The sequence below is a fragment of the Salmo salar genome, chromosome ssa01, assembly GCF_905237065.1.
Source record: "Salmo salar chromosome ssa01, Ssal_v3.1, whole genome shotgun sequence".
NCBI lineage: Eukaryota > Metazoa > Chordata > Actinopteri > Salmoniformes > Salmonidae > Salmo > Salmo salar.
Window position 1 is genome coordinate 19,110,135 of NC_059442.1, and position 27,006 is coordinate 19,137,140.

General features: G+C 45.6%; 1 protein-coding gene across 3 annotated transcripts in view; it reads left to right on the top strand.

The window, feature by feature from the left end:
* The window catches only part of ush2a (Usher syndrome 2A (autosomal recessive, mild)), a 436,139-nt gene that overhangs the window by 371,223 nt on the left and 37,910 nt on the right, over nucleotides 1–27,006 (top strand). For all 3 annotated transcript variants that reach the window (XM_045714834.1, XM_045714836.1, XM_045714830.1), the window contains 7 exons: nucleotides 1,064–1,171; nucleotides 1,589–1,772; nucleotides 5,778–5,935; nucleotides 7,956–8,114; nucleotides 8,411–8,573; nucleotides 11,710–11,927; nucleotides 12,024–12,160. In XM_045714834.1, the coding sequence (XP_045570790.1) occupies nucleotides 1,064–1,171; nucleotides 1,589–1,772; nucleotides 5,778–5,935; nucleotides 7,956–8,114; nucleotides 8,411–8,573; nucleotides 11,710–11,927; nucleotides 12,024–12,160 (1,127 nt within the window). The remainder of the gene's footprint in view (nucleotides 1–1,063; nucleotides 1,172–1,588; nucleotides 1,773–5,777; nucleotides 5,936–7,955; nucleotides 8,115–8,410; nucleotides 8,574–11,709; nucleotides 11,928–12,023; nucleotides 12,161–27,006) is intronic.

Genomic DNA, 27,006 nt, shown 5'->3' on the forward strand with positions numbered 1-27,006 from the left:
CTTCTTTCTGTCTCTGTCTCTCTTCCCATCTCTTCTTTCTGTCTCTGTCTCTCTTCCCATCTCTTCTTTCTGTCTCTGTCTCTCTTCCCATCTCTTCTTTCTGTCTCTGTCTCTCTTCCCATCTCTTCTTTCTGTCTCTGTCTCTCTTCCCATCTCTTCTTTATGTCTCTGTCTCTCTTCCCATCGCTTCTTTCTGTCTCTGTCTCTCTTCCCATCGCTTCTTTCTGTCTCTCTTCCCATCTCTTCTTTCTGTCTCTGTCTCTCTTCCCATCTCTTCTTTATGTCTCTGTCTCTCTTCCCATCGCTTCTTTCTGTCTCTGTCTCTCTTCCCATCGCTTCTTTCTGTCTCTGTCTCTCTTCCCATCTCTTCTTTCTGTCTCTATCTCTCTTCCCATCTCTTCTTTCTGTCTCTGTCTCTCTTCCCATCTCTTCTTTCTGTCTCTGTCTCTCTTCCCATCGCTTCTTTCTGTCTCTCTTCCCATCTCTTCTTTCTGTCTCTATCTCTCTTCCCATCGCTTCTTTCTGTCTCTGTCTCTCTTCCCATCGCTTCTTTCTGTCTCTGTCTCTCTTCCCATCGCTTCTTTCTGTCTCTGTCTCTCTTCCCATCTCTTCTTTCTGTCTCTCTTCCCATCTCTTCTTTCTGTCTCTGTCTCTCTTCCCATCTCTTCTTTATGTCTCTGTCTCTCTTCCCATCGCTTCTTTCTGTCTCTGTCTCTCTTCCCATCTCTTCTTTCTGTCTCTGTCTCTCTTCCCATCTCTTCTTTCTGTCTCTGTCTCTCTTCCCATCTCTTCTTTCTGTCTCTGTCTCTCTTCCCATCGCTTCTTTCTGTCTCTGTCTCTCTTCCCATCTCTTCTTTCTGTCTCTGTCTCTCTTCCCATCGCTTCTTTCTGTCTCTCTTCCCATCTCTTCTTTCTGTCTCTGTCTCTCAGGCCGTCTCTTCTTTCTGTCTCACTATTTCTATCACGCTCTTCTCTTCTCTTTCGCTCAAGTAAGTGTGTCTTTGAACGTGTGTACAGTATGTGTGTGTAAGTCTGTTTGTAACGGTGTGTGTGTGCGTTTCAGGTCTGCAGCCTCACTCTGACTACAGCTTTGTGTTGGTGGCCTGTACAGCGGTGGGCTGTGGAGCTAGTCAGCCATCTACAGGACGCACTCTGCAAGACGCTCCCACAGGTACACACACTCACACACACACACACAGTCACATACACACTCACACACTCACATACACACTCACAACAATAAACATTTTCAGTTTCCATTTTTGTTTGATTTAGATTTGTTAATGTTACATAATAAAAAAATATTCTCTCTCTCTCTCCCCTCTCCCTTTCCCTCTCTCTCTTTCCCCCTCTCTTCCTCTCTCTCTCGCTCTCTCGCTCTCTCTCTCCCTCTCTCTCTCTCTCTCTCTCTCGCTCTCTCTCTCTCTCTTTCTCTCTCCCCTCTCTCCCTCTCTCTCTATATATCTCTCTCTTTCCTCCTCTCTCCCTTTCTCCCCCTCCCTCTCTCTCTCTTTCGCTCTCTCTCTCCCCCTCTCTCTCTCTATATATATCTCCCTCTCTCCCTCTCTCCCTCTCTCTCTGTGTCTAGGAGTGTGGTCCAGCCCTAGACATGTGGTGGTAAACTCTACAGCAGTAGAGCTGTACTGGGACCAGCCCTTACAGCCTAACGGACATGTGGCCAGCTACCGTCTACTCCGAGACGGTGTGACTGTGTTTGCTGGAGACAGCCAGGATAACAACTACACAGACACACAACTGCAGCCCAACACCAGGTATGGTAACACACACACACTTAATACACACACATCTACACATTTACACACGCATGCGCACACACACACATCTATAGCTCAGGTATAGCAACTACACAAACCTAACATCTCATGAACCCCCTAACCATGACTGACTAAAGATAACTTCCTCCTCCCATGTCCATCCCCACTAACAGCCAAAGCAGATAGAAAGCTACTGACTAGGGTTTTCTCTATTGTAATACAACAAAACACTGTTTAGCTCCAATCCATCTGATAGTATATGGATATGGATGCCCTCCACTATGATGTCTGCTCTGTGTGTCAGGATGCCCTCCACTATGATGTCTGCTCTGTGTGTCAGGATGCCCTCCACTATGTCTGCTCTGTGTGTCAGGATGCCCTCCACTATGATGTCTGCTCTGTGTGTCAGGGTCATGATAATAAAGCCTATCCTATCAGTCCAGCCACGTTACTCTCTCTCTCTCTCTCTCTCTCTCTCTCTCTCTCTCTCTCTCTCTCTCTCTCTCTCTCTCTCTTGCACGCTCGCTCATTCTATCTGTCTTTCTCTCAGGACTCACCTGTGTTTGTGTAATTTAATGAATCAATATTTGACTGCTGTATGACAGATGACGATCAAACACACGACAAACCACCAGGCTCAATCTGATCATCTGTTTGTTTGTACACACTCCCATCTTTTTTATTCATTTCTTTTTATTCAAGCTTCATTAATCAAGGTTAGTCTTGGTGAGATTGCATGTGGTTCAGTTTAAAGACACTAACAGGACACGTGTAGTGAGACCTTGCATCATTCTTTCTTTATGGAGCAGGAGATCAGTCTGAGCTCTGAGTTTATTTGAGTTAAATTTAGTTTAACTGAATTGGCTCTGTCACATTGCTCTCCAATGTATTAGTTATTTTGTCCTGTCTGAGAGCTCTTATCTGGAGTTGACATTGAGTAGATGATGAGGAGGACTGTATAGACAATGATAGGCAAATACAACGGAAGGCAAAGTGGCTATGTGTACAGTACCTACTGTATGGGAGAATACACACATCTCACAGTAATGCCACAGCGAAAGATCATTCAATGGTTTATGTTTTCAAGAACAGTTGTGTATTTGACATGTTTTTCCCCCTCCTCTCCCCCCCTCTTATCCTCTTCCCCATCCCTCATCCCTCTGTTTGTTGACCTCCCATCCTCTGGGAGAAGAGACATGTGTGACAAAATATTTTCCTAACTCCTGATTACACACACACACACTTTGTAATTCCAGATAACCTGCAAGGAGGCATTCCAGTCCCAATCCCTCTCTCCTTTTCTAAAATGTTCCCATTCTCCCTTTCTTCTCCTGATTTAGCCGTGCACCGGTAATTACATAGAGAGCACTGGCCCTATTATTTTAGAGATGTGTTCGTGTGTGTGTGTGTGTGTGTGTGTGTGTGTGTGTGTGTGTGTGTGTGTGTGTGTGTGTGTGTGTGTGTGTGTGTGTGTGTGTGTGTGTGTGTGTGTGTGTGTGTGTGTGTGTGTGTGTGTGTGTGCGCGTGTGTGTGCGTGCGTGCCTGCGTATTTGTGTAAAGTGGTCTGCTCGATGGTCATTGATTATTTATGACAATGTTGATTAGCTGTCACTTACCTCACCAGAGAAGGAAGTGTCTGTGATGACTGGGGTATTAACCTCTCCCCCAGTCAGCCCCTTCGGGAACACACACACGTATACACTCACACATTTCACTTTACCAATATTGTTGGTAAGGTGTTGCTTTCTCCCTGAACTGTGCTACTATAAACTCTCTCTATATTTACTCTCCCTCCCTCCCTCTCTCTCTCGCTCTCTCCCTCCCGCTCTCTCTCTCTCTCTCTCTCTCTCTCTCTCTCTCTCTCCCTCCCTCCTCTCTCTCTCTCTCTCTCTCTCCCTACTCTCTCTCTCACCCTCCCTCCCTCCCTCCCTCCCTCCCTCCCTCCCTCCCTCCCTCCCTCCCTCCCTCCCTCCCTCCCTCCCTCCCTCTCTCTCTCCCTCCCTCCTCTCTCTCTCACTCTCTCTCTCTCTCCCTCCTCTCTCTCTCTCTCCCTACTCTCTCTCTCACCCTCCCTCCCTCCCTCCCTCTCTCTCTCTCTCTCTCCCTCCCTCCTCTCTCTCTCACTCTCTCGCTCTCTCCCTCCCGCTCTCTCTCTCTCTCTCTCTCTCTCTCTCTCTCCCTCCCTCCTCTCTCTCTCTCTCTCTCTCCCTACTCTCTCTCTCACCCTCCCTCCCTCCCTCCCTCCCTCCCTCCCTCCCTCCCTCTCTCTCTCTCTCTCTCCCTCCCTCCTCTCTCTCTCACTCTCTCTCTCTCTCCCTCCTCTCTCTCTCTCTCCCTCCTCTCTCTCTCACCCTCCCTCCCTCCCTCCCTCTCTCTCTCTCTCCCTCTCTCCCTCCTCTCTCTCTCCCTCCCTCCCTCCTCTCTCTGTGTGATATTATTGCAGTATCTATATGAAACATATGACGAAGTGACAAATCAGTGGTTTTAATGTGTTTCAGTGCCCTGGTCTAACCCTCTACGTAACTGGTAATGAGCCTGTTTAAAGCTGCCTGCGCTGGAACAATAGCTAATGTACAGCTATTAATGTGTGTGTGTGGACTTTATAGAGAATTAAAGGCTTTCAATGTTAAATGTGTCCCACTTACACAGCTTATGTAGGCCTGAACACCCGCGACCCTCCGCCTTTTAAAGGCTAATATGTCTTCTGATGTCATGAATGTGTGTATGTGAGGCTTTGGAGGCTTTCTCTAAGTGCGTCACATTATTACACTCACAGGCACGCGCACACACACATTCATATGCAGGATATTAGGATAGTCTTTATGGTGAGGATATAAGGGGGCAGCTGGTGTATAGTCCTCTCAAAGGTACGCATTTAACTAGACGTGTACGACAGCGTGTTCCAAGTCCCGCCAATATCCAGCAACTTCGCACAGCCATTGAAGAAGAGCGAGACAACATTCCACAGGCCACAATCACCATGCTGATCAAGATGTGTCACGCTGCATGAGGCAAATGGTGGTCACACCAGATACTGACTGGTTTTGTAATCCACTCTCCTACTTATTTGTTTTGAAGGTATCTGTGACCAACAGATGTATATCTCTATTCCCAGTCATGTGACATCCATAGATTAGGGCTTAATGGATTTATTTCAATTGACTGATTTCCTGATATGAACTGTAACTCAGTAAAATCTTTCACATTGTTGCATGTTGCTTTTATATTCTTATTCAGTGTATATACTGAGTGTACAAAAAACTAAGAACACTGCTCTTTCCATCACATAGACTTACCAGATGAAAGATATGATCCCTTATTGATGTCACTTGTTAAATCCACTTCAATCAGTGTAGATGAAGGGGAAGAGACAGGTTAAAGAAGGATGTTAAACCTTGAGACACTTGAGACATATATTGTGTATGTGTGTCATTCAGAGGGTGAATGGGCAAGACAAATTATTAAAGTGCCTTCTAACGGGATATGGTAGTAGGTGCCAGGAGCACCAGTTTGTGTCAAGAACCACAACGCTGCTGGGTTTTTCACACTCAACATTTTCCAGAGTGTATCAAGAATGGTCCACCACCCAAAGGACATCCAGCCAACTTGACACAACTGTGGGAAGCATTGAAGTCAACATAGGCCAGCATCCCTGTGGAACGCTTTCCACTCTTTGTAGAGTCCATGTCCCAACGAATTGAGGCTGTTCTGAGGGCAAAATGGAAGGTGACCTTAATGTTTTGTGCACTCAGTTTACAGTATATAATATATCATCTGAAGAAAAAATGTGTTGGACCGCTTCTCTGTGGCTCTGTCTGTCTGTGTGTCTGTGTGTCTGTGTCTCTGTGTGTGTCTCTGTGTGTGTCTCTGTGTGTGTCTCTGTGTGTCTGTGTGTCTGTGTGTCTGTGTGTCTATGTGTCTGTGTGTCTGTGTCTCTGTGTGTGTCTCTGTGTTTTCCCATCGTGTAACACTACAGACTCTCTCTCCCTTCCTCTCCCTCAGGTATGTGTTTGTGTTGGAGGCCACTACCTCGGGCGGTAGTGGTTTGAGTAACCGATACATCGTCCAGACACCAGTCTCCTCCCCTCTGGGAGTCCCGCCCCCTCATAACGTCACCGTGTTTGGCCCCCGCTCTCTCTTCGTCTCCTGGAAACCCCCAGGTCAGTGACTACCCCCCTCTCTGTCTACCCGCTACTCCCCTTATCTGGTTGTCCAAATATGTATGTTTCAGCCAGGTCACTGGCATGTTGGTTCATTGTCATGCCATATATGACTGGCATGACAGCAATAGTCAGGAGTTGGCTGAAGTATATATTATCTGTACTGGAGTCAGGCTTTCCTCACTTATGATGTGGGAAAGACTTCCCTAATGCAGTGGTCCACCAATGGGTAGTGGCTCGGGCCCTGTAGGCTCATACATAACATAGCTATGACAAAATAAATGTGACGCACCCAACCTCTCAATAAGGCTGTTTGTGACCTCTGTCTCATGTCCCTAATCCACTAGCCTCTACCTCTGCCTCCGCACTCACACACACACACACACACACACACACACACACACACACACACACACACACACACACACACACACACACACACACACACACACACACACACACACACAATTTGTTCATATTCCCATCAGAGGTACCTTTCCATAATTCACACCAACTATAGGCTGATAGGTCATTCAGCATTCATGAGTTCCAGGATGCATTGAGAATGGCCTGATTATCTTAACAAATGAAACATTTAAATTATTCACCTTTCCTCATAGCTTTCTCCCTCAGCAGATGTAGCCTTCTGCTGAGACACACACACACACACACACCTTGCCCGTATTAGTACTTTGATCTGTGCCAGGCTGCCTCAGAGGTTCAATGGGAGCTCTCCTTAAGTTCTATTATTTATAACTAATCAGCAGCGTTACACTTCCCCACTTTCAACTCCACACAGAGCCTGATCAGGGGTAATGGCAGCCACAGCAGCCAGGAGAGACCCTTCAGTAGCGATCTGTCACACACGCACGCCTTACCCCCACACATAATTACCCCCCCTCCACACACGCACACACACACTCTCACACACACACTCACACACTCACACACACACACACACACACACACACACACACACACACACACACACACACACACACACACACACACACACACACACACACACTCACACACTCACACACACACACACGCGCACATGCTTAAACGCACGCATATAATCACACATGCACGTACAGACACACACACACACACTCCAAACCCTGGGTCCAGCAGCCTAACCAAGCGTGAGAGACCAGGCAATACTTCCCCTCTTTTAGAATCAACCTGTAATGACTCTAGAATAGCCTGCCTATTGATGTGTCTGTGTGCTATTTCAGGCCCCTCTCATAGTAAACACACATAATGAGAAGATAATATTTCTAGATGGATTACTTCAGGCAGACAATCATAGCCAAAGCCCGCATACACACACAGCCAAACACTCACAGACGCACACACAACCACACACACATACATCGACGTATTGGGGATCCTAATAAAGAATAGGTACACAGAGGGTGAGAGGGGATGCATCCTGCCCTGACCTCCCATATCTCCTCCCACCTCTCTGCATATAGACAGTTATGTCTTGGTCCTGACTGTTCATTGTCTCTCTGTGCTCATCCATATCAGTCTCTCTGTGATGCACTGTCCCCTTGACCATCTGACCATGTTCAGATCCTACTAAATTACCCACAATGGCGTAGTAAATCCAGCGTATGGGAGCGTCCGTGGCCAAAGGCAGGATAAATCAGAGAGCACTGATCAATGGAACAGAACCAGCACACCCTGGTTTATTAGTCCCCCATCGCACAAACTGTATTTTTCATGTAGGGCCTTTCTAATAGGGAACCACCTAATAAGCCACATCTCAATATTTATCTGTGAGTTACTTTGCTAGCTAGCCACATTGCATTCAAAACACAGGAGAGATGTCATGGGAATACAAAGTAAGAATGCTCTCTTTCTCTCGTTCTCTCTCACATTCTCTCCCTCTCTCGCTCTCATTCTCTCTCTCATCCTCTGTCATGTTCTCTCTCTCTATCTCTATCTCTCTCTCTCATTTTCTCTCTCTCACTCTCTCTCTCTCATTCTCTCACTCTCACCCTCCCTCTCTCAGGTGTGTTCAACACCAGTCTTCCTCTATATTACAACATCCTGTTGAATCCAGGAAGTGCCAGGTCTGTGATGCGTACGGTGGGACAGGACCAGTACCTCAGTGTGTCTGGATTAGACCCATACACCCAGTACCACATCAGAGTCCAGGCCTGCCAAGCCGGTACGGACTGGGAATGACCAGTGACAGACTACCTTGAGAGACAGTGTTTTATACTTAATTATTCGTAGTTAACTCACCTTATCAAGTATTTAGAACACAACTGGGTAATTCTGTCTTCTTTGTACTCCCCCCTCTCTCTATGTCTCTCCATGTCTCTCCATGTCTCTCCATGTCTCTCCATGTCTCTCTATGTCTCTCTATGTCTCTCCATGTCTCTCCATGTCTCTCCATGTCTCTCCATGTCTCTCTATGTCTCTCCATGTCTCTCCATGTCTCTCCATGTCTCTCCATGTCAGATGGGTGTGGGTTGGGTGAGGGGGTGTATGTGCGTACCTCTGAGGCCCCTCCAGAGGACATGGACCCCCCCACAGTGACAGCAGCAGGAGCCACAGTCATCCAGGTCTGCTGGAACCCCCCCCACAAGCCCAATGGACTCATCACCTCATACTTCATACACAGGTAATAACCATTCATACACAGGTAATAACCATTTATACAAAAGTAATAACCATTCATATAAAGGTAATAACCATTCATACACAGGCAATAACCAGTCGTACACAGTTATAACCATTCATACAAAGGTTATATAACATTCATACACAGGCAATAATCATTCATACACAGGTAACCATTTGTACAAAGGTAATAACCATTCATACACAGACAATAACCATTCATACACAGGCAATAACCATTCATACACAGGTAATAACATTCATACACAGGTAATAACCATTCATACACAGGTAATAACCATTCATACACAGGTAATAACCATTCATACACAGGTAATAACCATTCATACACAGGCAATAACCATTCGTACACAGGTAATAACCATTCATACGCATGCAATAACCATTCATACACAGGCAATAACCATTCATACACAGGTAGTAACCATTCATACACAGGTAATAACCATTCATATACAGGTAATAAGTCATACACAGGTAATAACCATTCATACACAGGTAATAACAGTCATATACAGGTAATAACCATTCATACACAGGTAATAACCATTCATACACAGGTAGTAACCATTCATACACAGGCAATAACGTCATAGTAATAACATCATCAAGCACCTCTTAGTTTACAAGGTCATTTAGATTAAGGGGAGACTTTCTAATCTGCTTTGTATGTGTGTTGGTGTGTGTTGGTGTGTGTCGTGTTTGTGTTTAGTCCACCTGGAATACGTATACTACCGTTCAAAAGTTTGGGGTCACTTAGAAATGTCCTTGTTTTTGAAAGAAAAGCACATTGGTCCATTAAAATAACATCAAATTGATCAGATATACTGTGTAGACATTGTTAATGTTGTAAATGACTATTGTAGCTGGAAACGGCTGATTTTTAATGGAATATCTACATAGGCGTACAGAGGCCCATTATCAGCAACCATCACTCCTGTGTTCCAATGGCACGTTGTGTTAGCTAATCCAAGTTTATCATTTATAAGGCTAAATTATCATTACAAAACCCTTTTGCAATTATGGTAGCACAGCTGAAAACTGCTGTCCTGATTAAAGAAGCAATAAAACTGGCCTTCTTTAGACTAGTTGAGTATCTGGAGCATCAGTATTTGTGGGTTCGATTATAGGCTCAAAATGGCCAGAAACAAAGTCCTTTCTTCTGAAACTTGTCGGTCTATTCTTGTTCTGAGAAATGAAGGCTATTCCATGTGAGAAATTGCCAAGAAACTGAAGATCTCGTACAACGCTGTGTACTACTCCCTTCATAGAACAGCGCAAACTGGCTCTAACCAGAATGGAAAGAGGAGTGGGAGTCCCCGGTGTACAACTGAGCAAGAGGACAAGTACATTAGAGTGTCTAGTCCTCAACTGGCAGCTTCATTAAAGAGTACCCGCAAAACACCAGTCTCAACGTCAACAGTGAAGAGGCGACTCCGGGATGCTGGCCTTCTAGGCAGAGTTGTAAAGAAAAAGCCATATCTCAGACTGGCCAATAAAAATAAAATATTCAAATGGGCAAAAGAACACAGGCACTGGACAGAGGAACTCTGCCTAGAAGGACAGCATCCCGGAGTTGCCTCCTCACTGTTGATGTTGAGACTGGTGTTTGAGGACTTGTGAGGCGTCTGTTTCTCAAACTACCGTAGACAGTCTAATGTACTTGTCCTCTTGCTCAGTTGTGCACCGGGCCACCCACTCCTCTTTCTATTCTGGTTAGAGCCTGTTCTGTGAAGGTAGTAGTACACAGCGTTGTATGAGATTTTCAGTTTCTTGGCAATTTCTCGCATGGAATAGCCTTAATTTCTCAGAACAAAAATAGACTGACAAGTTTCATAAGAAAGGTCTTTCTTGCCATTTGAGCCTGTAATCGAACCCATAAATGCTGATGCTCCAGATTCTCAACTAGTCTAAAGAAGGCCAGTTTTATTGCTTCTTTAATCAGGACAACAGTTTTCAGCTGTACTAACATAATTGCAAAAGGGTTTTCTAATGATCAATAAGCCTTTTAAAATGATAAACTTGGATTAGCTAACACAACGTGCCATTGGAACACAGGAGTGATGGTTGCTGATAATGGGCCTCTGTACGCCTATGTAGATATTCCATAAAAAATCTGCCGTTTCCAGCTACAATAGTCATTTACAACATTAACAATGTCTACACTGTATTTCTGATCAATTTGATGTTATTTTAATGAACAAAAAATGGGCTTTTCTTTCTAAAACAATGACATTTCTAATTGACCACAAACTTTTAAATGGTAGTGTATGTGTATGTTTAGTCTGCATATCGACTACCCAGTGTGCTAGTTTTTCATCTGCCTGGTGTGTGTGTTGTGTGCGTGCACCCATGTGTCTGCCTGTGTGTGTGCATGTGTGTGTGTGTGTGTGTTTGTCTGCGTGTGTTTGTTTGTGGTCAAGGTCAAGGTCAAGTGTGTGCTGTTGACCAGTGGTTTCTATCTGTATGCAGGGTCAGAGAGTATCTAAGCCTTGATAAGTCCTGTGGAAACATCATTAGCATACAGGCTGAGGGAAGAATCCTAACTTCAGACTTTGGTAAACCAAAATTGGAGTTACTCAAATTCAGTAGAAGAATTTCATCCCAGAGGAAGGAGTACAGTAGAGCATTCAGATCATGCTTAGCATGACCAAACACACACTGTCTGACTCTCTCACTTAATACAGTATGTATAGGGGGGCTTGCTATAGACTTTGGGGACTTCAGTGGATCTGTGATTCTGAGATCCAGAGGTTTCTGATGGAGACATGCGGTTGGTTAAATTTGTGAGAGCTGGAGGAAGGGGTAGAGGGGTGTTTGGAGCTATGTCATCAAGTCCAGCTGTAGTTTAGGTGTACATTGTGAACCAAGACACACACGCGCACGCAATGTTGTTTTGATGCAGTTGGAACGATTAGAGACTTCCATCCTCATCCCCTTGCCCCTTTTCGCTCCTTCTCCTCCTCTCTCTCTTCTCTTTTCAACGCCATCTTTTAACCCTTCTCCTATTGCTCTCTATTTCTCTCTCTATCTGTCGCTCAAGTTGTAACTAAGGCTTAGAGATCAACCTCAGGGTTAGTTAGGGTAACTCACTTGCTCTTCCTGTTTCCTGCCAGGCGACCAATGGGGACGCAGGAGGAGCTGTTGGTGTTTATCTGGTCCAATGGGCCGCTAGAGTTCATCGACGCCAGCGACGCACTCCAGCCCTTCAGACAATACCAGTACAGTGTACTTGCCCACAACTCCCGGGGCTCTGCTCGCAGCCAATGGGCTTCAGCTGTCACCATGGAGGCGGGTCCAGAGGACATTGCGCCTCCTATTGTCACACCGACGAGTGAGTGAGAGATGAATTAGAGGGAGGGAAGAAAAGGTGATGTTTGACTTCCTATGTTATTCTCACTGTATGTAATATCTGTTTGTGTGATGGCAGGTGCGTACTCAGTACAGTTGAACTGGACACAGCCTGGACAACCCAATGGAAGGATTTCACAGTATCGCCTGGTGTACAGAAAACAGCACACAGACCCCACACTCAACACCTCTACTATTACTGCGTTGACAGTACCGGTAAGACAATACACACACACGATATGCATGTGTGTCTGTATTATCATTGCGTGTATGTGTTGGTCACAGCCTGTGGTGCTGGTGCCATCTGTTTGCCAGTGAAGTGGCCTCCAGGCACACACACACAGCCAGGGGCTCCTGTCCTCCAGGGCCCTTCCCACAATCCTCCACCTCCACGCCAAGTCTGCTCCAACACTCCCACATGGAGAATACCTCTAAATGTGCCTTTCACAAACACACACAAACACACACACACACACACAGATCCTCCCCTGCTGCCTGTCAGCCAGTCTAAATGTAACCTGGCAGCTCAGTAAACAGCCTGACATCAGTAGATCGCCATGCCAATGCCTCTCTGTGATATCATCCCCTCAGCACACCACACCACCGCTCCAGAATGCCACCATGGTCATTTGTGACACTGGGCGCGTGAAGTCATTCTCAGTCGCTCACTGAGAAAAAAAGAACGAAAGAAAGAACGAAAGAGACACAAAAATAGACACAAGACTATTAATTCTCGGAGCTAAAGCCAAGGCATTAGTGCCAGGAGCTAAGACAAGTCTTCAGGCAAGGTTACAAATCACACGAATGTTTATGGATGTTCATGAAATCACCTCTGTTCTACTGGTGTGTGTGTGTGTGTGTGTATGTATGTTACTACAGACCCTGGTTCGATTCCAGGCTGTATCACAAGCAGCCGTGATTGGGAGTCCCATAAGGCGGAGCACAATTGGCCCAGCGTCATTAGGGTTTGGCCAGGGTAGGCCATCATTGTAAATACGAATTTGTTCTTAACTGACTTGCCTAGTTAAATAAAGGTTAAATAAAAATGTAAAATAAAAATAAATGTCTGTGTGTGAGGCTGCAGATGGGTCTTTTGGCTGGGGGCCGGGTTTGGGAGGTTGGGATCGTAGCTCTCTACCTCTGGCCTTATGCTATCACACCTGTTTCTCTGTGGACTCCACACTCTGCTGTCTATAGATCCTACTGTAGACAACTGTTCACTAATCACAAGTTGATTCTCTACTCCGTATTCGTTTTCTTTGTTCTCTTCTCCTCTCATTTTCTCTCTCCTCCTCTCTCCTCCTCTCTCTTTCTCTCTCCTCCTCTCTCCATCTCTCTCCATCTCTCTCCTCTATCTCCTCCTCTCCTCCTCTCTCCATCTCTCTCCATCTCTCTCTTCCTCTCTCCCTCTCTCTCCTCTTTTTCCTCCTTTCTCCTTCTCTCTCCCTTTCTCTTCAATTAGCATAATGAACTCCACCAACCTATTTAAGTTAAACATGAATGTTTTTGTCCATCTCTCTCCTCCTCTCTCTTCCTCTCTCCTCCTTTCTCCCCCTCTCTCTTCCTCTCTCCTCCTTTCTCCTCTTTTCTCCATCTCTCCCGCTCTCTCTTCCTCTCTACATCTTTCTCCTCTTTCTCTCCCTCTCTCCTCCTCTCTCTTCCTCTTTCCATCTCTCTCCTCATCTCTTCATCTCTCTCCTCTTTCTCTTCCTCTCTCATCCTCTCTCCATCTCTCTCCTCTTTTTCCTCCTCTCTCCTTCTCTCTCCCTTTCTCTTCAATTAGCATAAAGAACTCCACCAACCTATTTAAGTTAAACATGAATGTTTTTGTCCATTTCTCTCCTCCTCTCTCTCCCTCTCTCTCCTCTTTCTCTTCATCTCTCCTCCTCTCTCCCTTTCTCTTCAATTAGCATAAAGAACTCCACCAACCTATTTAAATGAGTTAAACATGAATGTTTTTGTCTAAAAACAGTGCAAGTCTGTTTTTATGTGGTTGAACAGGTTGGTGAAGTTCTTAGGTTTATGGGAGAGAAGTTGGCAGTTAATCAGCAGTGTATTTAATGTGTAGTCTGGCGTAGTTTTCTCCTCTCTAGTCTGACAGCCTTCAGAGCAGATGGTTTGATGTTCTCCTCACTAATGTCCACTACTGAGAGGGAGATCAACCACGGATATAAGCAATAAGCCTGTATGTGTGTGTGTGTATTGATCTCTGACTGGGCTGGGAGCTCCTCTCCATGCCAGTGTGGATGATTAATGGGGTCGTCATGGCGATCGGATAGAATGAGGGTACAGAACGCAGGCGGTCTGGTCCGCCAGAACCCTGCGCCCGCCTGGCAGACCGCGGTTACACACACACACACACACATACTGCACACCAATCTAGAGATGCTAAAGTAACAACTATTCACTCCTCACATCCTATTCCAGATCCAGCCTCTTTCTCTCTTTGCTATATCTTTCTGTCTTTGCTATATCCTCCCACAAGCTCTCCCTCTTTCTCTCCTTGCTATATCCTCCCACAAGCTCTCCCTCTTTCTCTCCTTGCTATATCCTCCCACTAGCTCTCCCTCTTTCTCTCCTTGCTGTATCCTCCCACAAGCTCTCCCTCTTTCTCTCCTTGCTATATCCTCCCACTAGCTCTCCCTCTTTCTCTCCTTGCTGTATCCTCCCACAAGCTCTCCCTCTTTCTCTCCTTGCTATATCCTCCCACTAGCTCTCCCTCTTTCTCTCCTTGCTGTATCCTCCCACTAGCTCTCCCTCTTTCTCTCCTTGCTATATCCTCCCACTAGCTCTCCCTCTTTCTCTCCTTGCTGTATCCTCCCACAAGCTCTCCCTCTTTCTCTCCTTGCTATATCCTCCCACTAGCTCTCCCTCTTTCTCTCCTTGCTGTATCCTCCCACAAGCTCTCCCTCTTTCTCTCCTTGCTATATCCTCCCACTAGCTCTCCCTCTTTCTCTCCATGCTGTATCCTCCCACTAGCTCTCCCTCTTTCTCTCCTTGCTATATCCTCCCACTAGCTCTCCCTCTTTCTCTCCTTGCTGTATCCTCCCACAAGCTCTCCCTCTTTCTCTCCTTGCTATATCCTCCCACTAGCTCTCCCTCTTTCTCTCCTTGCTGTATCCTCCCACAAGCTCTCCCTCTTTCTCTCCTTGCTATATTCTCCCACTAGCTCTCCCTCTTTCTCTCCATGCTGTATCCTCCCACTAGCTCTCCCTCTTTCTCTCCTTGCTATATCCTCCCACTAGCTCTCCCTCTTTCTCTCCTTGCTGTATCCTCCCACTAGCTCTCCCTCTTTCTCTCCTTGGTATATCCTCCCACTAGCTCTCCCTCTTTCTCTCCTTGCTATATCCTCCCACTAGCTCTCCCTCTTTCTCTCCTTGCTATATCCTCCCACTAGCTCTCCCTCTTTCTCTCCTTGGTATATCCTCCCACTAGCTCTCCCTCTTTCTCTCCATGCTGTATCCTCCCACTAGCTCTCCCTCTTTCTCTCTTTACTATATCCTCCCTCTAGCTCTCCCTCTTTTTCTCATCATTCTCTCCCTCTCTCTTCTCTCTACTCTCCACTTAACTTAGTCACACTATCCTCCCTCCCTCCTTTTTTCTTTCCCCTCTCTCCTTCCTCCCTCCCTCCTCCCTCTCTCCCTCCCTCCTCCCTCTCTCGTCTCCTCCTTCCTTCTTCATCCTGATGTTGTGTTGTGGTCCCTGGACCCCTGATGAAGTCAGATGTATTAATACTGGACATATACATTCCTACACAATACCCCTCTCCTCCTCTTCCGCCTCCCTCCTTCCTCCCTCCTCTCCAGATGTTGTGTGTAGGGCCCCTGGGGCCCCTGGTGAAGGGAGATGTATTAATACATGCGATTGATCAGATCAGGACCCCTGACAGTCATCAGCCCCGGGACCATCTGGTTGCTGCTCGCACGCATTCACCCAAAGACAACCTGACACTGCATTAATCTGATGCAGCTACTGCTACTGTCTAGCACTGTGTGTGTGTGTGTGTGTGTGTGTGTGTGTGTGTGTGTGTGTGTGTGTGTGTGTGTGTGTGTGTGTGTGTGTGTGTGTGTGTGTGTGTGTGTGTGTGTGTGTGTGTGTGTGTGTGTGTGTGTCTGTCTGTGTGTGTGTGTGTGTACGCTCCTCACTCCGCCAGCCAGCCAGGCCCAGCAGCCACCAGGACCTGAAGGGTGCAGAAATTAAGGTTATTACACAAATTGAGCCATATGGTCTAAATATTTCAGAGCTGAAATTTACTAGCCAATAAAATTGGCTCCTGCCTCTCTAATGGTGTAAATTACAGTTTAACCACAGCGCTAATGATGTCCTTCTGCTGCAGTAACCACTCTAACATGAAGGACATTGTTTAAAAAATACCCCCAGAAAAAATAGATATTGAGTGAGGGAAGGAGGGGGGTAGAGAGAGAGAGAGAGAGAGTGAGGGAAGGAGGGGGTAGAGAGAGAGAGGGAGAGAAGTGCTAGCAGCATGTTTACAATCTGTTAGTTTACCATTAAGAACAAGGAGGAGAGCGAGAGGGACAGCGAGGGGCGACCGGTGGACCATGTCTCGCCTTCAACACTGGGGTAAACACGCGTCATTGCACTGTTGGAGACGCGTTTGTAAGCAAACATGGTCGGGTCGTAAAACTCCTGGTCGTACTGGCTGGGCTGAAGGTCAGAGGTGACACGAAGAGCAGGTCACAGTGTTGTCACAGATCACACACTGATGACCCCGGTCAGAAGAGAACAAATGGCTCTATCGTTCCATATCTCTCTCATTAGCCCCTTCATTGTCTTTTTCTAACTCCGGTAACTTAAAAAAAAAAAAAAACATGTATTTTACCCCTTTTTCTCCCCAATTTCGATCCTCTCTCATCGCTGTAACTCCCCAATGGGCTCGGAATGGCGAAGTCTGAGTCATGCGTCCTCCAAAACATGACTCGCCAAGCTTCTTAACACCCGCTCGCTTAACCCAGAAGCCAGCCGCACAAATGTGTCAGAGGAAACGCAGTTCAACTGACGACGAGGTTAGCCTGCAGCCGCCCGGCCCGCCACAAGAAGTCGCCAGAGAGCGATGAGCCCCGACCAAACCCTCCCCTAACACGGACGATGCTGGGCCAATTGTGCTCCGCCCTATGGGACTCACGATCACGGCCGGTTGTGATACAGCCCGGGATCGAAGCTGTGTCTGTAGTAATGCCTCAAGCGATGCAGTGCCTTAGACCGCTGTGCCACTGGGGAGGCCACATGACTCCTTATTCTAAACGTTCTCTCTGTTTCTTTCTCTCGCTCTCTTCCTCTCTCTCTTTCTCTCTGTGTCTGTCTCTCTTTCTCTCTTCCTCTCTCTTCCTCTCTCTCTCTCTTCCTCTCTCTCTCTCTCTTTCTCTCTGTTTCTCTCTCTCGCTCTCTTTCTCTTTCACACAAGTTTCAGTGAGGCCTTTTATTCTTTAAACTTGCTGCCTGAATCCCCTGGTGCAGAAAGAGGGTGTAGAGGGAGAAGAGAGGGAGGGGTAGAGAAAGGAGGAGAGTGGAGGAAAGAGAGAGGGCTTTGCCCTTGGGCTCAGTGGCACAATGGAATGGAATGAAGAGTACTGCAGAGTGGAGTGGAGGGAAGTGACGGAGTGGACAGAGGAGTGGAGAAAAGAGGAGAGAAGAGGAGAGCGAGGGTAGGAGGGTAGAGGGTTCGTTAGGTCTCGCCCCAACCCCCACCCCTCGCCACTGTACTCAGGCCCTGATTGGAGGGCACTTGAAGTGATTGTCTCACGCAGGCCCCTCGCATAAACAGCAAATAATCATCTACAACAACCACAACTACTCCATCTCTCTCTCTCTCTCTCGCTTCCTCCCTCTCTTCTCTTCATCTCTCCAGACAAGAGCTCCCTCGTTCTGTAAATGTGTGCTGAGATGTTATTATATGCCTCAAAAGGAGTGTGTGTGCACGTGTGTGTGTGTGCACGTGTGTGTGTGTGTGTGTGTGTGTGTGTGTGTGTGTGTGTGTGTGTGTGTGTGTGTGTAGTGCTCTTCACTCATCCTTATGTGTGAAAAAAAGTGGATGATGAGACTGTAGAGGAATGTGTGTGCATGTGTGTGCGCGCGCGTGTGTGTGTGTGCACGCTCGTTGGATTTATCCCTTCCCCGCCACATGAACAACCTCAAATCAACATATATTACAACTTGAAGTAAAGACAAGAAGTTAACTGAAGGGAAGATAGGAGAAGGTATGGAACACATAAAGTTAACTGAAGGGAAGATAGGAGAAGGTATGGAACACATAAAGTTAACTGAAGGGAAGATAGGAGAAGGTATGGAACACATAAAGTTAACTGAAGGGAAGATAGGAGAAGGTATGGAACACACATAAAGTTAACTGAATGGAAGATAGGAGAAGGTATGGAACACATAAAGTTAACTGAAGGGAAGATAGGAGAAGGTATGGAACACATAAAGTTAACTGAAGGGAAGATAGGAGAAGGTATGGAACACATAAAGTTAACTGAAGGGAAGATAGGAGAAGGTATGGAACACACATAAAGTTAACTGAATGGAAGATAGGAGAAGGTATGGAACACACATAAAGTTGACTGAATGGAAGATAGGAGAAGGTATGGAACACATAAAGTTGACTGAAGGGAAGATAGGAGAAGGTATGGAACACACAAAGTTAACTGAAGGGAAGATAGGAGAAGGTATGGAACACACATAAAGTTAACTGAAGGGAAGATAGGAGAAGGTATGGAACACACATAAAGTTAACTGAATGGAAGATAGGAGAAGGTATGGAACACATAAAGTTAACTGAAGGGAAGATAGGAGAAGGTATGGAACACACATAAAGTTAACTGAATGGAAGATAGGAGAAGGTATGGAACACACATAAAGTTAACTGAAGGGAAGATAGGAGAAGGTATGGAACACACATAAAGTTAACTGAATGGAAGATAGGAGAAGGTATGGAACACACATAAAGTTGACTGAAGGGAAGATAGGAGAAGGTATGGAACACACATAAAGTTAACTGAAGGGAAGATAGGAGAAGGTATGGAACACACAAAGTTAACTGAAGGGAAGATAGGAGAAGGTATGGAACACACACAAAGTTAACTGAAGGGAAGATAGGAGAAGGTATGGAACACACATAAAGTTGACTGAAGGGAAGATAGGAGAAGGTATGGAACACACATAAAGTTAACTGAAGGGAAGATAGGAGAAGGTATGGAACACACAAAGTTAACTGAAGGGAAGATAGGAGAAGGTATGGAACACACAAAGTTAACTGAAGGGAAGATAGGAGAAGGTATGGAACACACATAAAGTTGACTGAAGGGAAGATAGGAGAAGGTATGGAACACACATAAAGTTGACTGAAGGGAAGATAGGAGAAGGTATGGAACACACAAAGTTAACTGAAGGGAAGATAGGAGAAGATATGGAACACACATAAAGTTGACTGAAGGGAAGATAAGAGAAGGTATGGAACACACAAAGTTAACTGAAGGGAAGATAGGAGAAGGTATGGAACACACATAAAGTTGACTGAAGGGAAGATAGGAGAAGGTATGGAACACATAAAGTTAACTGAAGGGAAGATAGGAGAAGGTATGGAACACACAAAGTTAACTGAAGGGAAGATAGGAGAAGGTATGGAACACACATAAAGTTAACTGAATGGAAGATAGGAGAAGGTATGGAACACACATAAAGTTAACTGAATGGAAGATAGGAGAAGGTATGGAACACATAAAGTTAACTGAAGGGAAGATAGGAGAAGGTATGGAACACACATAAAGTTAACTGAATGGAAGATAGGAGAAGGTATGGAACACATAAAGTTGACTGAAGGGAAGATAGGAGAAGGTATGGAACACATAAAGTTAACTGAAGGGAAGATAGGAGAAGGTATGGAACACACATAAAGTTAACTGAATGGAAGATAGGAGAAGGTATGGAACACATAAAGTTAACTGAAGGGAAGATAGGAGAAGGTATGGAACACATAAAGTTAACTGAAGGGAAGATAGGAGAAGGTATGGAACACACATAAAGTTAACTGAATGGAAGATAGGAGAAGGTATGGAACACATAAAGTTAACTGAAGGGAAGATAGGAGAAGGTATGGAACACACATAAAGTTAACTGAATGGAAGATAGGAGAAGGTATGGAACACACATAAAGTTGACTGAAGGGAAGATAGGAGAAGGTATGGAACACACATAAAGTTAACTGAAGGGAAGATAGGAGAAGGTATGGAACACACAAAGTTAACTGAAGGGAAGATAGGAGAAGGTATGGAACACACACAAAGTTAACTGAAGGGAAGATAGGAGAAGGTATGGAACACACATAAAGTTGACTGAAGGGAAGATAGGAGAAGGTATGGAACACACATAAAGTTAACTGAAGGGAAGATAGGAGAAGGTATGGAACACACAAAGTTAACTGAAGGGAAGATAGGAGAAGGTATGGAACACACAAAGTTAACTGAAGGGAAGATAGGAGAAGGTATGGAACACACATAAAGTTGACTGAAGGGAAGATAGGAGAAGGTATGGAACACACAAAGTTAACTGAAGGGAAGATAGGAGAAGGTATGGAACACACATAAAGTTGACTGAAGGGAAGATAGGAGAAGGTATGGAACACATAAAGTTGACTGAAGGGAAGATAGGAGAAGGTATGGAACACATAAAGTTAACTGAAGGGAAGATAGGAGAAGGTATGGAACACACATAAAGTTAACTGAAGGGAAGATAGGAGAAGGTATGGAACACACATAAAGTTAACTGAAGGGAAGATAGGAGAAGGTATGGAACACACATAAAGTTGACTGCTTTGTTCTACCTTGTGGTATGTCTAGTACTACATGGATATTGATTACTGCATTGTTGGGTTTAGAGCTTGCAAGAAAGGCATTTCACTCACAGGAGGTTGGTGGCACATTAATTGGGGAGGACTGGCTCATGGTAATGACTGGAGAGGAATCAGTGGAATGGTATCAAATACATCAAATACATGGTTTCCAGGTGTTTAATACCATTCCATTTGCTCCGTTCCAGACATTATTATGAGCCATCCTCCCCTCAGAAACCTCCACGGATTTCACTGTGCATGTGCACGTGACATTAAAACTTGAAACCTGCTTGCAACAGACCCTTTAGAACACTTAATTCCACCATTGTGAGGAAGAGAAGCCAACAGGACTGTATGGACAGTATGTGACTGATAATAGCATTCATAGTGATGGGGTAAATGTTAGAAGGGATTGGTCAAGTAGACACTATTCACAATGATCCTCACAACCGTGCTGGCTGTCTTCAAACAGTGTCAAGTTATTATGCGCTTTGGAAGTAGTTTCAAGTTTTTATTGTCACGTGCACAAGTATAGTGAAATGTCTTTCTTGCTCTTTCCCAACAATTCAGTAATCGATATCAATAGTAGAAAAAAAAAGAAACACGAGAAATAGAAATAAGAAGAACACGGGAAAGTAAGTTAGCTATATACAGGTTCAGTTCCAGGGTCAGTAGCTATATACAGGGTCAGTTCCAGGGTCAGTAGCTATATACAGGTTCAGTTCCAGGGTCAGTAGCTATATACAGGTTCAGTTCCAGGGTCAGTAGCTATATACAGGGTCAGTTCCAGGGTCAGTAGCTATATACAGGTTCAGTTCCAGGGTCAGTAGCTATATACAGGGTCAGTTCCAGGGTCAGTAGCTATATACAGGTTCAGTTCCAGGGTCAGTAGCTATATACAGGGTCAGTTCCAGGGTCAGTAGCTATATACAGAGTCAGTTCCAGGGTCAGTAGCTATATACAGGGTCAGTTCCAGGGTCAGTAGCTATATACAGGGTCAGTTCCAGGGTCAGTAGCTATATACAGGGTCAGTTCCAGGGTCAGTAGCTATATACAGGTTCAGTTCCAGGGTCAGTAGCTATATACAGGGTCAGTTCCAGGGTCAGTAGCTATATACAGGGTCAGTTCCAGGGTCAGTAGCTATATACAGGGTCAGTTCCAGGGTCAGTAGCTATATACAGGGTCAGTTCCAGGGTCAGTAGCTATATACAGGGTCAGTTCCAGGGTCAGTAGCTATATACAGGGTCAGTTCCAGGGTCAGTAGCTATATACAGGGTCAGTTCCAGGGTCAGTAGCTATATACAGGGTCAGTTCCAGGGTCAGTAGCTATATACAGGGTCAGTTCCAGGGTCAGTAGCTATATACAGGGTCAGTTCCAGGGTCAGTAGCTATATACAGGGTCAGTTCCAGGGTCAGTAGCTATATACAGGGTCAGTTCCAGGGTCAGTAGCTATATACAGGTTCAGTTCCAGGGTCAGTAGCTATATACAGGGTCAGTTCCAGGGTCAGTAGCTATATACAGGGTCAGTTCCAGGGTCAGTAGCTATATACAGGGTCAGTTCCAGGGTCAGTAGCTATATACAGGGTCAGTTCCAGGGTCAGTAGCTATATACAGGTTCAGTTCCAGGGTCAGTAGCTATATACAGGGTCAGTTCCAGGGTCAGTAGCTATATACAGGGTCAGTTCCAGGGTCAGTAGCTATATACAGGGTCAGTTCCAGGGTCAGTAGCTATATACAGGGTCAGTTCCAGGGTCAGTAGCTATATACAGGGTCAGTTCCAGGGTCAGTAGCTATATACAGAGTCAGTTCCAGGGTCAGTAGCTATATACAGGGTCAGTTCCAGGGTCAGTAGCTATATACAGGGTCAGTTCCAGGGTCAGTAGCTATATACAGGTTCAGTTCCAGGGTCAGTAGCTATATACAGGGTCAGTTCCAGGGTCAGTAGCTATATACAGGGTCAGTTCCAGGGTCAGTAGCTATATACAGGGTCAGTTCCAGGGTCAGTAGCTATATACAGGGTCAGTTCCAGGGTCAGTAGCTATATACAGAGTCAGTTCCAGGGTCAGTAGCTATATACAGGGTCAGTTCCAGGGTCAGTAGCTATATACAGGGTCAGTTCCAGGGTCAGTAGCTATATACAGGTTCAGTTCCAGGGTCAGTAGCTATATACAGGGTCAGTTCCAGGGTCAGTAGCTATATACAGGGTCAGTTCCAGGGTCAGTAGCTATATACAGGGTCAGTTCCAGGGTCAGTAGCTATATACAGGGTCAGTTCCAGGGTCAGTAGCTATATACAGGGTCAGTTCCAGGGTCAGTAGCTATATACAGAGTCAGTTCCAGGGTCAGTAGCTATATACAGGGTCAGTTCCAGGGTCAGTAGCTATATACAGGGTCAGTTCCAGGGTCAGTAGCTATATACAGGGTCAGTTCCAGGGTCAGTAGCTATATACAGGGTCAGTTCCAGGGTCAGTAGCTATATACAGGGTCAGTTCCAGGGTCAGTAGCTATATACAGGGTCAGTTCCAGGGTCAGTAGCTATATACAGGTTCAGTTCCAGGGTCAGTAGCTATATACAGGGTCAGTTCCAGGGTCAGTAGCTATATACAGGGTCAGTTCCAGGGTCAGTAGCTATATACAGGGTCAGTTCCAGGGTCAGTAGCTATATACAGGGTCAGTTCCAGGGTCAGTAGCTATATACAGGGTCAGTTCCAGGGTCAGTAGCTATATACAGGGTCAGTTCCAGGGTCAGTAGCTATATACAGGGTCCGTTCCAGGGTCAGTAGCTATATACAGGGTCAGTTCCAGGGTCAGTAGCTATATACAGGGTCAGTTCCAGGGTCAGTAGCTATATACAGGGTCAGTTCCAGGGTCAGTAGCTATATACAGGGTCAGTTCCAGGGTCAGTAGCTATATACAGAGTCAGTTCCAGCGTCAGTAGCTATATACAGGGTCAGTTCCAGGGTCAGTAGCTATATACAGGGTCAGTTCCAGGGTCAGTAGCTATATACAGGTTCAGTTCCAGGGTCAGTAGCTATATACAGGTTCAGTTCCAGGGTCAGTAGCTATATACAGGGTCAGTTCCAGGGTCAGTAGCTATATACAGGGTCAGTTCCAGGGTCAGTAGCTATATACAGAGTCAGTTCCAGGGTCAGTAGCTATATACAGGGTCAGTTCCAGGGTCAGTAGCTATATACAGAGTCAGTTCCAGGGTCAGTAGCTATATACAGAGTCAGTTCCAGGGTCAGTAGCTATATACAGGTTCAGTTCCAGGGTCAGTAGCTATATACAGAGTCAGTTCCAGGGTCAGTAGCTATATACAGGTTCAGTTCCAGGGTCAGTAGCTATATACAGAGTCAGTTCCAGGGTCAGTAGCTATATACAGAGTCAGTTCCAGGGTCAGTAGCTATATACAGGGTCAGTTCCAGGGTCAGTAGCTATATACAGAGTCAGTTCCAGGGTCAGTAGCTATATACAGGGTCAGTTCCAGGGTCAGTAGCTATATACAGGGTCAGTTCCAGGGTCAAATCAAATCAAATTTTATTTGTCACATACACATGGTTAGCAGATGTTAATGCGAGTGTAGCGAAATGCTTGTGCTTCTAGTTCCGACTATGCAGTAATATCTAACAAGTAATCTAACCTAACAATTTCACAACAACTACCTTATACACACAAGTGTAAAGGAATGAATAAGAATATGTACATACAAAAATATGAATGAGTGATGGCTGAACGGCATAGGCAAGATGCAGTAGATGGTATAGAGTACAGTATATACATATAAGATGAGTAATGTAGGGTATGTAAACATTATATAAAGTGGCTATTGTTTAAAGTGGCTAGTGATACATTTATTACATCAATTTTTCCATTATTAAAGTGGCTAGAGTTGATACAGTATGTTGGCAGCAGCCACTCGGACAATTTTCTTGGGCCACTATAACTATAACTATTTTGCCAATTGGACTGGTACCCCCTACCACACGGAACCCCACTAATCTACAGATGGAAACGCACGAGGTGGCTAAAAACAGACCTCCCTCCATCTTCCGCCAGCTTTCTACCTATGGCCCGGCTAGCTGTCTGAATCCCACGGGACCCTTATGATCACTTGGCTAAGCATGCCTCTCCTTAATGTCAATATGCCTTGTCCATTGCTGTTCCGGTTAGTGTTTATTGGCTTATTTCACTGTAGAGCCTCTAGCCCTGCTCATTATACCTTATCCAACCTTTCAGTTCCACCACCCACACATGCTATGACATCTTCTGGTTTCAATAATGTTTCTAGAGACAATATCTCTCTCATCATCACTCAATGCCTAGGTTTACCTCCACTGTATTCACATCCTACCATACCTTTGTCTGTACATTATACCTTGAAGCTATTTTATCGCCCCAGAAACCTGCTCCTTTTACTCTCTATTCTGGGCGTCATAGACGACCAATTCTCATAGCTTTTAGCCGTACCCTTATCCTAGTCCTCCTCTGTTCCTCTGGTGATGTAGAGGTGAATCCAGGCCCTGCAGTGCCTAGCTCCACTCCTATTCCCCAGGCGCTCTCTTTTGATGAATTCTGTAACCGTAATAGCCTTGGTTTCATGCATGTTAACATTAGAAGCCTTCTCCCTAAGTTTGCTTTATTCACTGCTTTAGCACACTCTGCCAACCCGGATGTCCTAGCCGTGTCTGAATCCTGGCTTAGGAAGTCCAAAAACTCTGAAATCTTCATCCCTAACTACAACATATTCAGACAAGATAGAACGGCCAATGGGGGCGGTGTTGCAATCTACAGCAGAGATAGCCTGCAGAATTCTATCCTACTATCCAGGTCTGTACCCAAACAATTTGAACTTCTGCTTTTAAAAATCCATCTCTCTAAAAACAAGTCTTTCACCGTTGCCGCCTGCTATAGACCACCCTCTGCCCCCAGCTGTGCTCTGGACACCATATGTGAACTGATTGCCCCCCATCTATCTTCAGAGCTCGTGCTGCTAGGTGACCTAATCTGAGACATGCTTAACACCCTTGCCATCCTACAATCTAAGCTTGATGCCCTCAATCTCACACAAATGATCAATGAAGCTACCAGGTACCACCCCAACGCCTTAAACACGGGCACCCTCATAGATATCATCCTAACCAACTTGCCCTCTAAATACACCTCTGCTGTTTTCAAACAAGATCTCAGCGATCACTGCCTCATTGCCTGCATCCGTAATGGGTCAGCGGTCAAACGACCTCCACTCATCACTGTCAAACACTCCCTGAAACATTTCAGCGAGCAAGCCTTTCTAATCGACCTGGCCCGGGTATCCTGGAAGGATATTGACCTCATCCCGTCAGTAGAGGATGCCTGGTTATTTTTTTTCAATGCCTTCCTCACCATCTTAAATAAGCATGCCCCATTCAAGAAATTTAGGACCAGGAACAGATATAGCCCTTGGTTCTCTCCAGACGTGACTGCCCTTAACCAACACAAAAACATCCTGTGGCGTTGTGCATTAGCATCGAACAGCCCCCGTGATATGCAACTTTTCACGGAAGTTATAAACCAATATACACAGGCAGTTTGAAAAGCCAAGGCTAGCTTTTTCAAGCAGAAATTTGCTTCCTGCAACACAAACTCAAATAAGTTCTGGGACACTGTAAAGTCCATGGAGAATAAGAACACCTCCTCCCAGCTACCCACTGCACTGAGGATAGGAAACTCTGTCACCTCCGATAAATCCACTATAATTGAGAATTCCAATAAGCATTTTTCTACAGCTGGCAATGCTTTCCACCTGGCTACCCCTACCGCTGTCAACAGCACTGCACCCCCCACAGCTACTCGCCCAAGCCTTCCCCATTTCTCCTTCTCCCAAATCCATTCAGCTGATGTTCTGAAAGAGCTGCAAAATCTGGACCCCTACAAATCAGCCGGGCTAGACAATCTGGACCCTTTCTAAAATTATCTGCCGAAATTGTTGCAACCCCTATTACTAGCCTGTTCAACCTCTCTTTCGTGTCGTCTGAGATTCCAAAAGATTGGAAAGCAGCTGCTGTCATCCCCCTCTTCAAAGGGGGGACACTCTTGGCCCAAACTGCTACAGACCTATATCTATCCTACCCTGCCTTTCTAAGGTCTTCAAAAGCCAAGTCAACAAACAGATTACCGACCATTTCAAATCCCACCGCACCTTCTCCGCTATGCAATCTGGTTTCAGAGCTGGTCATGG